The 14,951-nt window shown below is 35.3% G+C and overlaps 1 protein-coding gene across 4 annotated transcripts in view; it reads right to left on the reverse strand.

Moving 5' to 3' along the window:
• The window catches only part of DPY19L1 (dpy-19 like C-mannosyltransferase 1), a 97,419-nt gene that overhangs the window by 27,142 nt on the left and 55,326 nt on the right, over nucleotides 1-14,951 (reverse strand). For 3 of the 4 annotated variants that reach the window (XM_043589240.1, XM_043589239.1, XM_043589238.1), the window contains exons 10-13: nucleotides 13,601-13,678; nucleotides 4,923-5,009; nucleotides 2,727-2,786; nucleotides 2,110-2,190 (exon numbers count right to left, since the gene is read on the reverse strand). In XM_043589240.1, the coding sequence (XP_043445175.1) occupies nucleotides 2,110-2,190; nucleotides 2,727-2,786; nucleotides 4,923-5,009; nucleotides 13,601-13,678 (306 nt within the window). The remainder of the gene's footprint in view (nucleotides 1-2,109; nucleotides 2,191-2,726; nucleotides 2,787-4,922; nucleotides 5,010-13,600; nucleotides 13,679-14,951) is intronic. The other variant, XM_043589241.1, reaches the window with a different exon arrangement.

Raw genomic sequence — 14,951 nt, forward strand, 5'->3', positions numbered from 1 at the left:
AGCCCAAGCTCTCCATAAACCTATGACCAACTGGGAAGTGGTATGCAGATTCACGGAAGATCCAGTAAGTCATGGAAGATAGGAAAAGATGGGGCAGACCTGATGTTCAGGTGAGAGTTAACACAGTAGGCCTGACTGCTATCCTTTGAAAACCCTGCTTGCAAAGCTGGCACTTGGCTGGCATCAGAGAACTTAGATTTCAGATGGCTCCTTCCACCCTAAGTGAGAATGAACAGTGGCTCACTGTGCCCAAATTGAACAAAGCCAGGCCTATCCTCAGCACCTACATTCCTTCTGGGAGTCTGGAACTTTGAATTGTGTCAGGCCGAGGGTGCCTATGTTACCAGCTCCCAGTGAAAACTGTGTCACTGAGTACTGAGCTTCCCTGGTAGACAAGCTCAAGCTTCTACCAAGAAGAGTGTGACAGAAGCAGGATGTACTGAGAAATTGGCTCACTTGGCTCCTAAAGAACAGGCGAGTGTCTAATTATCTTAATAGAAAGGGGTGAATGAAAGTGCTTCTTGAGAGCTATGGGACCTTGCCATTCTCTTCCTCTGACCAATGTCAAAATTCAGAATTTATGAGCTGATGTCCTTGATCGGTGTTACAGATTCCTAGAAATATTAAAGTTGCAATTAAATTACTTCTGATTTGGAAATAACTGTGGTTTGGTCCTGCTACAACATCAGGCTGTGACAGCAATGATGACATCACTTTAACCTGAATCAATACCTTAACTGGTTTGTCTTCTCCCAGGGAGGAAACAGATTCCATTCACCCAGGACTTGGGCTCTTTCCTTTCCTGCTCATTCTCTGCATCCTCACTGACTCGATCACCTTTTAGCTCTCCTCTTCGCAGGTGACTTCAGGCAGGAGCCTTCCCCTCTCCTCCTCTATGTTTCTGCAGCTTTCTGTACTTGTTTTTTTAACACAGCCTTCCTCACATTGTATTACAGTTGCTAGAAATCGTTTCCACCTCACACTAGACCGTGTCTTACTCAGTTTTGTGTCTCTAGGATGCATTCTACTGCCAGGCACAAAGCAGGCATGTATTGAATGAATTAACAGGTAATTTTAGACGCCAGTTTTATACTTTAAAAAGTCTTTCCACAGCTTGCAGATCACCCACTGAACAACCCAACTGTTCAATCTTTTTTAAGCAAAAAATTCCCTTGTTCTAATGAAAACCTATATCATTATCCAATGTGCAAGAAATTAAAGCTAAACTGCACTAGGTGGAGCGGGGGGACTTCCAGGATGATTGGGAAGTAGGTGGAGCCCACGGAAGACTCCTTGGGAGTCTCAGGACTTCACAAGACCCAGTGTCAAAACTACAGCTTTAATCTATTATGGATAGAGGAAAGACAGCCTGTTAAAATAAATTACAGAAAAAAATACATGGTTTACTTTTGCTGGTTGCTGTGTTGCTTCTTTTTTAATTAATGTGTTTACTAAAACACCAAAATAAAATAGGCAAAGCAAAATTATGCAAGGAGGAATCCTTAAAGTTATAAAGCAGATTTCCATCCTACCCAGATACCAAAACAGAACAGACAAGAAAAACCCTTCTCTTCTCAATCAGGCTCACTTGGATTAAATTACCTATAATTTAGGTATAAATTATAAATTACCTATAATGTAGGTATAAATTAGGTATAAATTATAAATAAACCTTTCACAAGCACTGACTGGGAAACCTGGGATGGGAGGAATGAGGCTATAATACAGTCTATAGATTCAGAGGCTCTGAAGATGGCATACTGATGTGTTACCAAGGGGAATTATGAAGAAACCAGAGAAAAATGACTATATGGACCTTAACATTTGAGCTTAGGACTCTAGAGCTTTCTTGCTTTAAAATTTTAAAATCTTTATGATACAGAAGGATAAAATAACAGAATTGTGTCAAGAAATTGATATTGGAGAATAGAGACTATACACAGAGTCACATTTACTTTCTATTATAGTAAATAGATAAAAAAAAAATAAGTAAATAGACTTCACATTAGAATCTGGCTTAAATAGTGGTACTTTAATAACTCAGGTAATTCATTCTTAGCCTGTCTGATTCTTTTAAAGTATTTCAAGTTTAAGCAACAATGCACTTACATCGTCTGCAATGCCAAAGATTTTAGATGTCAAATACTTGAGTACGACAGTTCCAAATAACCAAAAACATCCTTGGATAACCTACAAAAGAAAAACATAATAAAGCAAAAATAAATTGATGCTTCTGATAGCCATTCCTTGCATATAATGGAGGAAGAAAAATATAAATGCTTTAATCAACTGTGAAATAACTAGCTCCATACCCAAGAAAAAAAATGCTCAACAATGCAGCTTAAAGAATTCTACTCCAAAATCACCAAAAATAAAAATATATACATACAATGTTATCAACATTATAATAATTATAGGAGATTTATACGGAATTACAGTTAAATTCCCTTTGTACTAACAGTTTCTACACACACACTGCTCCCCAGAAACAAACATGGGTGATAAAATAAGTAAAACTAGAATTCTTCACTTATCCAATATTAATTTTAACTTGCCACATGAAAACGGCAATTAGGCCCATTAAAATTGAGCCCTAATTATGTCATAAAGCTGTTAGATATCTTGCATTACATAAAAATAGATAATTTCCTTAAAAGTAAAACATAAAATCAAAGATACATTTTAGAGAAGGAAAAACTTACACATTCAAATAGATTGATTCTTACCCATAAACTAAGTTCAGATACATTCATTTTCAGGAAATGTGGTTTCATTTCCAGTATACCCTTCATGGAGAAAATAACACAGCATGCAGTCAATACTTATATACATAAATTCAAGCACCAAAAACCACTTATAATAAGACTCTCTAGAATCTAAAACTCAGCACATTGTCAATGTTCCATATAGCATTGGATGACTTTAAGCAACAGTCCTATTTTATCCAAAGTAGATTAGGTTAGTGACTTTGTAAAATTGAAAACAAATTACCATACATTTCTACAACTGATTTTACATCTCTGATTTACCTAAGAATCAATATAATATATAATAGAGTATAATAACATATATAAAGTATATAATAATTTCAGAATTTTAGACAGTATCTTATAGTCATAAAATTTTACTTAAGTTAAATATGATCAACTCTTAGAATAAACTACAAATGAGTTTTTAGTGGACCAACCAAATACTTCTCCTCTATCAAATCTTCGCTCTCTCCTGGACATGAATAGACTCCCAAAGTATATTACCTATAGGGAGCTAAATGCACTTGCAACTTGGCAAAAGTATGGCTACAGATCAAAACATAAATAAATACATGAACCCAAATTAAATCTTTTCAGAAGTTTCTGAATATCTAAGAACACAACAGGTGATAGGATTCAGGTTTCAAAGTGATAACTACAAATAAAAATAGGCAAATGAGTGTTTATAGTTGAATATGCATAAATACGCTATATTCTGTAACTGTGGGCATCATTTATTTTTATACACACCCAAATAGGAAATATACATAAATACACTTAATTCATACCTAAGACACACCTCAGTGTCAAGCAGCTAAAAGGAAACCTGACACACTGTGGGTCCTGGACTGAACTGAAGAGAAGTTTCCTGTAAAATGTACTTAGGTTAGATTTTATTGGTACCTGGATACAAGTACCAAGAGTCATGTGCTTTAATATAAGTGATAAGGACTTGCCTGTGCACACATGTAAAATATAGAACTGAGTACACTGTTAACATTTCCTGATTAGAAACAGAGTTCACTGACTGTAAGAACTATCATTAATCTCAAACTACAGCAACCTCACTTAATGATTTTTTTTGTCATTGTTGAAAACGCAGCATCACCGTATGCTAATTACTTATACCTGCAACTAAGTATACTCGAGCCACACAACCTGAAAAAGGGTAGCGTGGTCCAGAGTGGGAAGAGGCATATTTCTGGGGGAAAAGGATCTTAAGTATTATTTGTGAAATGGGGCAAAGAAATAGGAAGTTCCCAATTTGTTCATGGGTTCTAGAAATCAAGAAAGCCAAAATAATCTGAGTAACTTAAACAATTATTCAAAGAGAATATATTTCAATTAAGAGAGTACAATACACTTTTGTCTTCAGGAAAGCAGCCTAATGCTAAAGCACATGCACTTTTAAACACAGGAATAGTATTTTTCCTCTTAGGTACACTAAACATTATAATGGTGAGATCCATGAATAAAAAAGGCATACCCACCTCTGGAAGTCCTTAAATTTAGGAAGATTTATATTTAGAAGGTCATCCTGCCAAAAGTGGCAGAAGGAGTTAGATGACCTTTCACCATTTGTTCTAATTCTAGCAGACAGTCTCCCAACAATCTAAACCTGCTCTCAGTAGTGACTTAGCAAAATACAACTGAATCATCACCTGACTGAAACTATCTAAATATTTCACACAAATAGAACAGGAAAAAGAAAAAAAAAAAAAAAAACTAAGAGAACCCAGGGCCCCACCACCTCTGATCACAGCAAAACCAGGAGAGACTACTGCGAAGTGCCACAGGGAGGCAAGGGGGGTCAGCGAGTGGAGTCGGAATAGGATAAAAACTGCAAAGAGGGGAGGAAACAAGAACACGAAGAAAGCGTGAAACCTTTCTCAAGTGAAACCTGGGACCAAAACTTAGGTGACAGAAAAGACAAGGAAGGAGAAAGGGCAAAGTAGAGGTATGAGGCAAGGGGCTATGTTTTCCAGTATTAACTCTTTTGTTTCTTTCCTGTTTGAAAAGTGAGTACTGGAATACTCTATCACATATAGATGAATTCATTAAAACACCTCAGGTGATTCTTATAGAAAATAACTCATGAATCCCAAGCCAGTGGTTAAAAAAACTGGTCAGTCATTAGTTTCAAAAACAGCCATATACTTAAGAGGCACTTACCCAAATAATTACCAAAGAGGAAGCATAATAAGAAGTTAATAACATTGAGTTTCCAAACATCAAAACAAAACAAAGTGCAAGAGAAATCTGGAAAAATCCAAGAAAAATACAATTAATGCACATAAAAAACACTGATTTTTATTCTTAAAATTGCACATGCCCATGATGAAATTCAAACCATTCACAAGAGAACAGACAATGAAAGCAGCTCATGTTCTATCCCACACTTCAAAACCCAAAAGATCGCCACCATCAACAGTTTCCTGTGCATCCTTCCACATAGTCACATGTACAAATTCCAGTTTGTATTTTTTAAAAACCACAAATGGAAACTTGGCCCATAAGCTATGCTACTGCTTGCTTTACTCTGACTTTGTTTCCGAGAGCTTTCCATGAATCCAAACCAATCTAATTCATTCCATTGAATAACTGAAAAAAGTACACCACTCTAAAGTGGTTCCATAATTTACTGAACAGTCCTATGACTACTGCTGAACAGGTAAGTACCTTCCAGTTTTATTTTGCTGCTATTTTGCTTTTCCTGTTGCAAACACCGCTATGATAAGCATCCTTAAGTGTATATCTTATATACATGTCCAACACTCGTGAGATAAATTATTTCATTTTTATTGCCATAAAAAATATTGTACCAATTTACCCTCCATCAATGGGATATGAGAGCTCCTGCTGATACACACTCCTGCCAATTCTTTTAAATGTTTGACAACCTTTTTTTTTTTTTTAAGTTTTTAAGTTATTCAGAGAGAATGATCTTTTTGTTGTTGTTGTTGTTTATTTATTCAGAGACAGAGACAGAGAGTGTGCATGCAAGCTGGGGAAAGGCAGAGAAGGAGACAGAGAATCCCAAGCAGTCTCCGTGCTGTCAGTGCAGAGCCCAACTCGGGGCTCAAACTCACGAACCAGGAGATCATGACCTGAGCCGAAATCAAGAGTCAGACGGTCAACCGATGGAGACACCCAGATGCCCCTGTTTGACAAGCTAATATAAGAAAAATGTTGCCTCATTATTTCACTTTTCCATTCTTTTAATACTGGGTAGATGCACCTTCTTTTCTTCTATTTGTTGTTTTTGTTACTGTGTGTCTGAATTGCTTATTCCTACTGCCCATTTTTCTACTGGGTTTCAGTTATTTTCTTTAAGAGCTCTCTTTATATATTATGAAAAAAATCTCTCCTTATCAAACAAACATACTGTAAATATTTTTCCCAGTTCATTTTTATCTTTGTGTAATTTCTGTATTATGATTGTTTTCCAAATTTTTATGATCATCAAATTTATCATTCATTTCCTTTAGGTCTTCCATTATCAGAAAAGCTTTAAAAATAAAATAATCCATGTTTTCTTCTAGAAGTTTTCTTTTTGAGCCATATATATGAATTTCTATCTGAATTTTAGAATCAGCTTAAGTTTCAAAACTGACATTTTTATTAGAACTGTTTTATTCAATAATATATCACATATTTATAGCTATAATCTGTCAACTGTTGAATCTTTAGATCCAAAAATACCACATTGCTTCCATTTCTCTAAGTGTTCCTATACTTATTCATTAGCAGAGCATAAAATTTTCTTCATGTAGATCCAGCATATTAAGTTTACTTCAAAGTATATTATTTCTGTTGCTATTCTATCAGGAATATTTTTTCATCATGTTTTCTGACTGCATAAAAAAATTATGGTAAATATACAGAAATGAATATAATCTTTTATTATTTCTAGTAGTAGTTTATTAACTTTGGGTTTTTTAGGTATTCAAAATCATATCACCTGCAAATAATATTTCTTTGTCTTCCCTTTATTTTTGAAAGTCTTATTTTTTAATCAATTGTATTGTTTGATATTCTTTCAACAAAATTAAGTAATAAAAGTAACAATAGGCATTATCTGTCAAGCTTCTGGCATTAATGGGAATAGTTCTATTGATGCATCATTTTGTGTGATGCTACTAGCTTTTGAAGTATATGTATATATTTAAAATTTCAATGAAGGGGCACCTGGGTGGCTCAGTTGGTTGAGCGACCGACTTTGGCTCAGGTCATGATCTCGCGGTTTGTGAGTTCGAGCCCCGTGTTGGGCTCTGTGCTGACAGCTCAGAGCCTGAAGCCTGCTTCGGATTCTGTCTCCCTCTCTCTCCGCCCCTCCCCTGCTCATGCTCTGTCTCCCTCTGAATAAATAAACATTAAAAAATGTTTTTAAATTTCAATGAAATTTCCATCTATTTTCAATTGATTACGATCTTAAAATAAGAAATAGATATTGACTTTTATTAAATACCTTTATAGCATCACAGGAAATGATCATATTGTTGATCTTCTAAAAATATATTGATGTAATAAATTATATTGATATAATTTCTAATGTCAAACCTTTCTCACATTCCTGGAACGAACTTAACTTTTCATGGTACATTATTCACATACACTTACTAAATGGGTAAGGAGCCAAATTCTCAAAATTTTATGACAATACCTTTTTCCCATAAGTGCTAAAATTTAAGACTAATTCTAAACTTTCCCAATCAATTGTGGCAAAAATTAGCAGAATAACATCACTTTGAATAAACAGATTCATAACCAACAATCAGGTAAAGCCATGTCAAGGGTATTCAAGAAAAAAATTAAGGCAGTATTAAAAAAGGAGGTCCTAAAGGTCTGCAGAGACATTTGTGATCCATTCCCACCTCAGCAGCCAGTCTGGTCACTTCCCTGCTCAAACCCTCCAAAAGCTTTGATTGTCACTTTAAGGGAAAGCCAAAGGCCTTACAAACACCTACGGAACTTCTAGGGCCTGCCCCACTAACACCTGGAACCTCATTTCACATTACCTTTCCCATCTCACTCCAATCCAGCCACATCTTGGACATGCAGAAACATACCAGGGACACCCCCATCTCAGAGCTTTGGTACCCGCTGTCTCTCTTAACCTAACAGACGCTACCTCCACTCCCTCAGCTATCTCTATGTAACCTTCTCAGTGAGGCCTTATCTTTGCACCCTTTTCAATTCTGACCTCCAGTACACACTCAGCACATTTTTTATCTGCTTTCTTTCCCTAATACCTTTGGAATTAACATACTATTTATCTTACATATTTGCTTTCTTTGTACTCTAGAATACAAGGTCCAGGGGCGCCTGGGTGGCTCTGTCGGTTAAGCATCCGACTTTGGCTCAGGTCATGATCTCATGGCTTGTGAGTTCAAGCCCCGCATCGGGCTCTGGGCTGACAGCTCAGAGCCTGGAACCTGTTTCGGATTCTGTGTCTCCCTTTCTCTGCCCCTCCCCTGCTCACGCTCTGTCTCTCTCTCTCTCAAAAATAAATAAAAATTAAAAAAAAAAAATTTAGAATACCAGCTCTAGAAGGGAAGGGTTTCTTTCTTTTTATTGTTTTTTCACTGCTCTATCCTTAGAACCCAGGAAATGTTTGACAAACAACTCATTGCTCAAAAACATCAGTGAATTCAAATTTGAGGGAAAAAATTTGAAAATTTGAAAAAACAAAATTAAGAACTTAAAAGGTGCAGAATAGAGATTATTACAAATTATTTAGTATTTGTCTTTTTTTGAGTATCTGTATTTTTAGTAGGTTAAAAAAATAAGATAACACTGTGAATGACTTATGTTAGTGAACTTTTTTTTTAAGTTTATTTATTTTGAGAGAGAGAAAGCACACAAGCGAGTGCAAGCCGGGAAGGAGCAGAGAGAGAGGGACAGAAAGAATTCCAAGCAGGCTCCGTGCTGACGCAGGAGCCCCCATGAACCATGAGATCATGACCTGAGCTGAAACCAAGAGTAGGATGCTTAACGGACTGAGCTACCCAGATGCCCCATTATGTTAGTGAAGTGTAAAACTTAGATGATATGGGGCAATTCCTAGCAATACAAAAGTTATAAAAAACTATTCAAGAAAGAAATCTAAACCATCTTATTATCATGAAACAAGTTAGATGAGTAACTTAAAATCTGTCCACAAAGAAAACAACAGGTCCATATAGTTTAATAGGCAATATCACCAAACTTTCAGGGAATATTCCTTCCAATCCTAAACAAAATCTACCACAGAAAGAAAAGGTAGAGACAACTTACAATTAAATTCTATGGGGCTAGAATAAATCTGATATAAAAAACCATCAAGTGTGGCTGGAGCATTCTGGGAGAATAGCAGGTCTGCTCACCTAAATAACAACTGCACTGGCCAAATCTGTCTGATGGAACTGTTCTGGAACTCGGGAGTCTATTAAGAGTTACAACTTCCAGGAGAACTCTTCAATGGGAAATTGAGTTAATTTGAGTCCATTTCAGCTCTTACCTCAACAGCAGCTACCCATCGAGACACAAACAGTCCTGCACAAGTTCAAAAGCATAGGCAACAAAAGCAAAATAAACAAGCGAAACTATATCAACCTAAAAAGTTTCTGCATAGCAAAAGAAATGATCAACAATATGAAGAAGCAACTTACAGAATGAGAGAAAAAATTTGCAAACCATCTAGCGGAGTTAATATTCAAAATATATAAGTTTTTACAACTCAATAGTCAAAGAAACCCAAAAGCCCACATAATCTGATTAAATATGGGCAGAAGACCTGAACAGACATTTTTCTAAGGAAAACATACAAATGGCCCACAGATATAAAAGTTGCTCAACATCACTAATCATTAGGTAAATGCAAAACAAAACCACAATGAACATCACCTTATACCTGTTAGAATGACTATTATAAAAAAGACAAGAGATAAGTGTTGAAGAGGATGTGGAAAAAAGGAACCCTTGTTTTCTGTTGGTGGGAACGTAAATTGGTACAGCCACTATGGAAGATAGTATGGAGGTTTCTTAGGAAATTAAAAGCAGAACTACCATATGATCCAGCAATCCCAAAGAAAGAAAATGAAAACAGGATCTCAAAGAGGTATCTGTACTCCCATATTCACTCCAGCCTTATTCATAAGAGCCAAGACATGGAAATAACCTAAGTTTGCATCAATGAATAGATATTGAAATTGTGATGTGTGTGCGTACACACACACACACACACACACACATACACAATGCAAAAATTATTCATCCATAAAAAAAGGAAATCCTTCCATTTGCATCAACATGGATGGATCTTGAACACATCATGCTAAGTAAAATAACACATTAAGAAAAAAATAACTGGCACAGTTAAAATCATAGACATAGAAAGCAGAATGGGGGTTTCCAGGAGCTGGAGGGGAAGAAGGGGAATAGGTAATTATTGTTTAATGGGTATAGAGATTCTATCTCAAAAGATGAAAAGAGTTTGAGAGATGGTGGTAATGGGTGCATAACAATGTGAATATACTTAATACCATTGATGGGTACACTTAAAAAGATTAAGATAGTGAATGTTACATTATGTATATTTTACCACAATAAAAACATGGAAAAAATTTCTGTTTGGAAATAATTATTTATTTTCCTTTTTATAACTATAGGGATTTAGGAAGTTGTAAAGTGATAACGAAAGAAGGTATTTCACAGTAAGAAACTAGTTCCGTAGTTAGTAAGTCACATCATAAACCATATACCATTCACCCAAGACAGGTTCTACTACAAATAAACCTGAGTAATGTTAGTACTTTTTAACTGTAATTGAGTCAAACACCTTACCCATAGTCACCTGTGTGACCGTGTGACTGACCAACTCTAAATGCTAATTATTTTTTTTTAAAGTTTATTTATTTTGAGAGAGAGAGAGACTAAGCGAGCAGGGGAGGGTCAGAGAAAGAATCCCAAGCAGGCTCCACCCTGTCAGAGGAGAGACAGACATAGGGCTCGATCCCACGAACTTGAGATCATGACCTGAATGGAAATCAAGAGTTGGACATGTAACCGACTGAGCCACCCATGTGTCCCTACACAATTATTCTGATTTTTGCTGCAATGTAAAAACAAAAAACAAAAAACAAAAAACAAAAAACGATATCAAACAGTTTGGGGGGAAAAAAGTCAAGTGTAACAAAAGGATAATTACTGTCTAATCCCATTCATGAAGAGATTTAAAAAGAGATAAAAAAAGAGATTTAAAAAATTCATGAAGAGCAAAATGAATCCAGTAATATATAAAAATTGTATTTAGTCCATAAAAGCAAGGTTTCTTGCTGTATAATATGAATTAATATAATTTACCACAGTAACATATTAGAGGGAAATATACACAGGATCATCTAGACAGACACTTTAGAAAAGCATTTGATGAAACTTAGCTTTTATTAATTTCTTTTAAGAGGTGCTCAAAGCTTGAGGACATGTTAGAAAGACAAAGAAGCCAGCTTTACGTAGCTGGCCAAATCAGGAACAAGTTAAGCATAAAAGCATAAAAATAAATAATGAAAATGGTGGATTATACTGCAGTGAACAAAACAGATGCCATTTTCTCTTGGACATAAGAGAGAAAGTGGTAAGAGATTTGAATAGGAACGTCACAAAAAAGGAAGCACAAAGGGCCCATAAACACACGAAAAGATCTTTGGCTTTATTGACAATCAGGGAAAATGAAAATTAAGGCCATAAGATACCATTTTATACTCACCCGAAAGACAAAATTAAAAAAGGATGTACAATAATATGAGCTATATATTATCCATTACTGTTTGAGGTAGTCTAATCATTTTTGAAAAACAATACAGGATTAAATTAAAAAGCTGAACATGTATATAATTTACCGCCCAGGAGTTCTACTGTTAGGTAAATACCCTAGAGAAATTCTTAATATATATGCCTCAGGAGGTACATGTGACAATATGCAGCATTATTCATAAAAGAAAAAAGAAGAGGAAAAAACCTAAATGTCTTTCAACAAGAAAATGGGTAAATAAATTGTGCTTTGTTTATACAATGGAAAGTGCAAAGCAAAGAAAATGTCTGAACTCCAGTAACATCAAAATCTCAGAAACCTAAGTAAAAATGTAAGTCTCATAAACAGATACCATTTTTACAAACCTTAAAAACAATACTAACCTATAATAAAAAGGGATATATTATTCAGGAATACATAAAAGGTAAAGTCACCAAGAAAAGCAAGTTAGTTATAATTTAACAAGTCAGGAGACTGATTATCCCTAGGAGAAGTGAGGGGGATGTATCTAGGGCACACAAGGATTTCCAAGTAATGACGGTTCTATTTTTCAGTTAGAGGATGGGCTCATGCTTGTTAATTTTACAACTGTACTCAAAACTTCCCTATATATTATAATGTCCTTTTATAGAGAATAAAAAACAATAATGGCATATTATAATAACATCAAAATTATAGGGAAAAGAAAACATTAAATTTTAAAAATTAGTGACAATGACAGATACTCTTGAAGAATAAACATTCATCAAAATAAACCATCCAGCGCCTTAGGACCTTTGTTCTAACTGTTCCATGACATCTACTTAGCTAACTCCCTCTCCTTCCAATCTTTGCTTTCCTCTCCTCTTCTCCCTAAAGACCTGCCTTAACTACTTACTTGATATCTTAATCTCCCACCACCTAAGACTGGCACTCCTGAAAAAATTAAAAATAGAGAACTACCCTATGACCCAGCAATAGCACTACTAGGAATTTACCCAAGGGATACAGGAGTGCTGATGCATAGGGGCACTTGTACCCCAATGTTTATAGCAACACTTTCAACAATAGCCAAATTACGGAAAGAGCCTAAATGTCCATCAACTGATGAATGGATAAAGAAGATGTGGTTTATATATACAATGGAATACTACTTGACAATGAGAAAGAATGAAATCTGGCCATTTGCAGCAATGTGGATGGAACTGGAAGGTATTATGCTGAGTGAAATAAGTCAGTCAGAGAAGGACAGATATCATATGTTTTTACTCATATGTGGACCTTGAGAAACTTAATAGAATACCATGAGGGAAGGGAAGGGAAAAAAAAATATTTACAGAGAGGGAGGGAGGCAAACCATAAGAGACTCTTAAATACAGAGAACAAACTGAGGGTGGATGGGGGGGGGGGGTGGGTAGGGGAGAGGGGAAAATGGGTGATGGGCATCGAGAAGGGCACTTGTTGGGATGAGCACCGGGTGTTGTATGTAAGCCAATTTGACAATAAATTATATTAAAAATTAAATTAAATTAAAAAAAGAAAAAGACTGGCACTCCTGATCGCCCTGAGGTACCTTGATTTGTTCTTTTCTTTTTTTCTACAGTCCTGTGTCACCTTCTAATACTATATACTTTGTCCATTTACTGTGTTCATTATTTACCCTCTGTGCTCTCGCATTCCCCATTCTCCCAGAATGTGATTAACATGGATGCTGGGATCTGTGTAGTTCTAGTCTCAGGTACAACCCACATGCCTGGATAGCTGGTGCTCAGAAATGAACATTCCACTTCATTTTAACACAAGACTCCTGGATAATACACCATTCTATGTTTCTCTCTCACGAATTCTCTCTTTTACTTGTAGCAAGTCAGGCACAATCTCAAACCAGATAACATGACCCAAATTAACATTTTCTAGGTGGCCTATTTTAAAACATGGTCTGTTAATTATATCACAATATTTGAATGACACTTTTTTTAGTTATGGAATCCTATTATGAGTTTCAACCATGTGTATAACAAATAGTAACAAGGAGTTTAAGGTCAAAGTAAATCGAAAAACAAAAAATTTAAACCATTACCATGTGTATATAAATGATCTTCCGTAATTTGCACACATCAATGTATCCCACAACATATACTGCAAATAATGATGCAATCTGAAATTTAAGAAGAAGTTAAATTATAAATAAAAATTACATACATAATGAATAACTATAAGAATGAAAAAAAAGATTATTTTTTGTTTCTTCTCACTTTGATTTGTATTTATATTAAAAGGAAATTCTTTAGTTTCTCTCTTACCTGCCAATTTACTATTGAATATGGTCAATATATAAATATAGCAAATATTGATGTTTTTCCTTCCATACACAGCTGTCTTACATAACCATGTAAATTTTCTACTTTGTGGATTATTCAACACAATACTCATTATAATGTCAGGGTGACTCTACTGTCAACATGTACAATTACAAAGTGCCTTGCCCAATCAAAAAATATAAAAATTTAATTATAATGTATGATAATTAATACATAATTGGGAAAGGTACATTGAATTCAAAAGTAATCATGTAATGAGTGTGTGTGTAAAAATGCATTAAGTTCTGCTTATTAGTCACTCTTTACAAGAATCTCCATTAGTGTTCTCTTTCATATAAATATTCAAGTACTTGTTATAATCAAATTTATCAAATTTCAAATTAGAAGGATAATTTTCACTACTTTTAACTTTCTTCACAGTTTTGAAGAAACCTGCATATATATTTACCAAGAATTCAAAGAGTACTGGAGTTATTTAGATGAATTAATTGATTAAATGATAACAATGTACCTCTTCATAAAATATAGTTACTTGGTCAAACAATGACTCTCCACCCTTCTTCATGGAGAAAGCAACTCAGATTAAATTCCATGCTTCCCCTACCACACAAACATGGTACAAATGAGCTGTAAAGTGGCTGAATGCTTAAACACAGAACTTAAAATTTCATTCATCAAGTTATTTATCTCCAAAATGATCTACAACAAATTTTCTCATTAGCAAGAAAAACAAGATTTCCCTTTACCAGGGATTTACCCAAGGGGAACACTGCATTGCCTAAGGATGAGACTAATATGACATGGTAACTGGGAGGAAGTGTGCCTCATTATTCAACATAAGCCCCTCACTCCGTGCAACGCCTTCCCCCACTCACCCCCCCCCAAAAAAAATAACAACGCAGGTTAGCACCCCTAGCTGGAAGCAACGGGAACTCTCCCTTTCCACCCCAGAGCCAAGCAATACGCAGCAGGCCTACAAGGGTAGACTCTTAAGCAGTGTCTCTCAGGGACATATTTAAGCAGACACATTTAAAATGTCACCAAGCTAAAGGAAACAAGGGAGCCTAAAAGGTAAGATCAAAGAAAGAATGAAGTACAAATAGAGCCTCT

This window comes from Prionailurus bengalensis, chromosome A2 (assembly GCF_016509475.1).
Source record: "Prionailurus bengalensis isolate Pbe53 chromosome A2, Fcat_Pben_1.1_paternal_pri, whole genome shotgun sequence".
Lineage (NCBI taxonomy): Eukaryota > Metazoa > Chordata > Mammalia > Carnivora > Felidae > Prionailurus > Prionailurus bengalensis.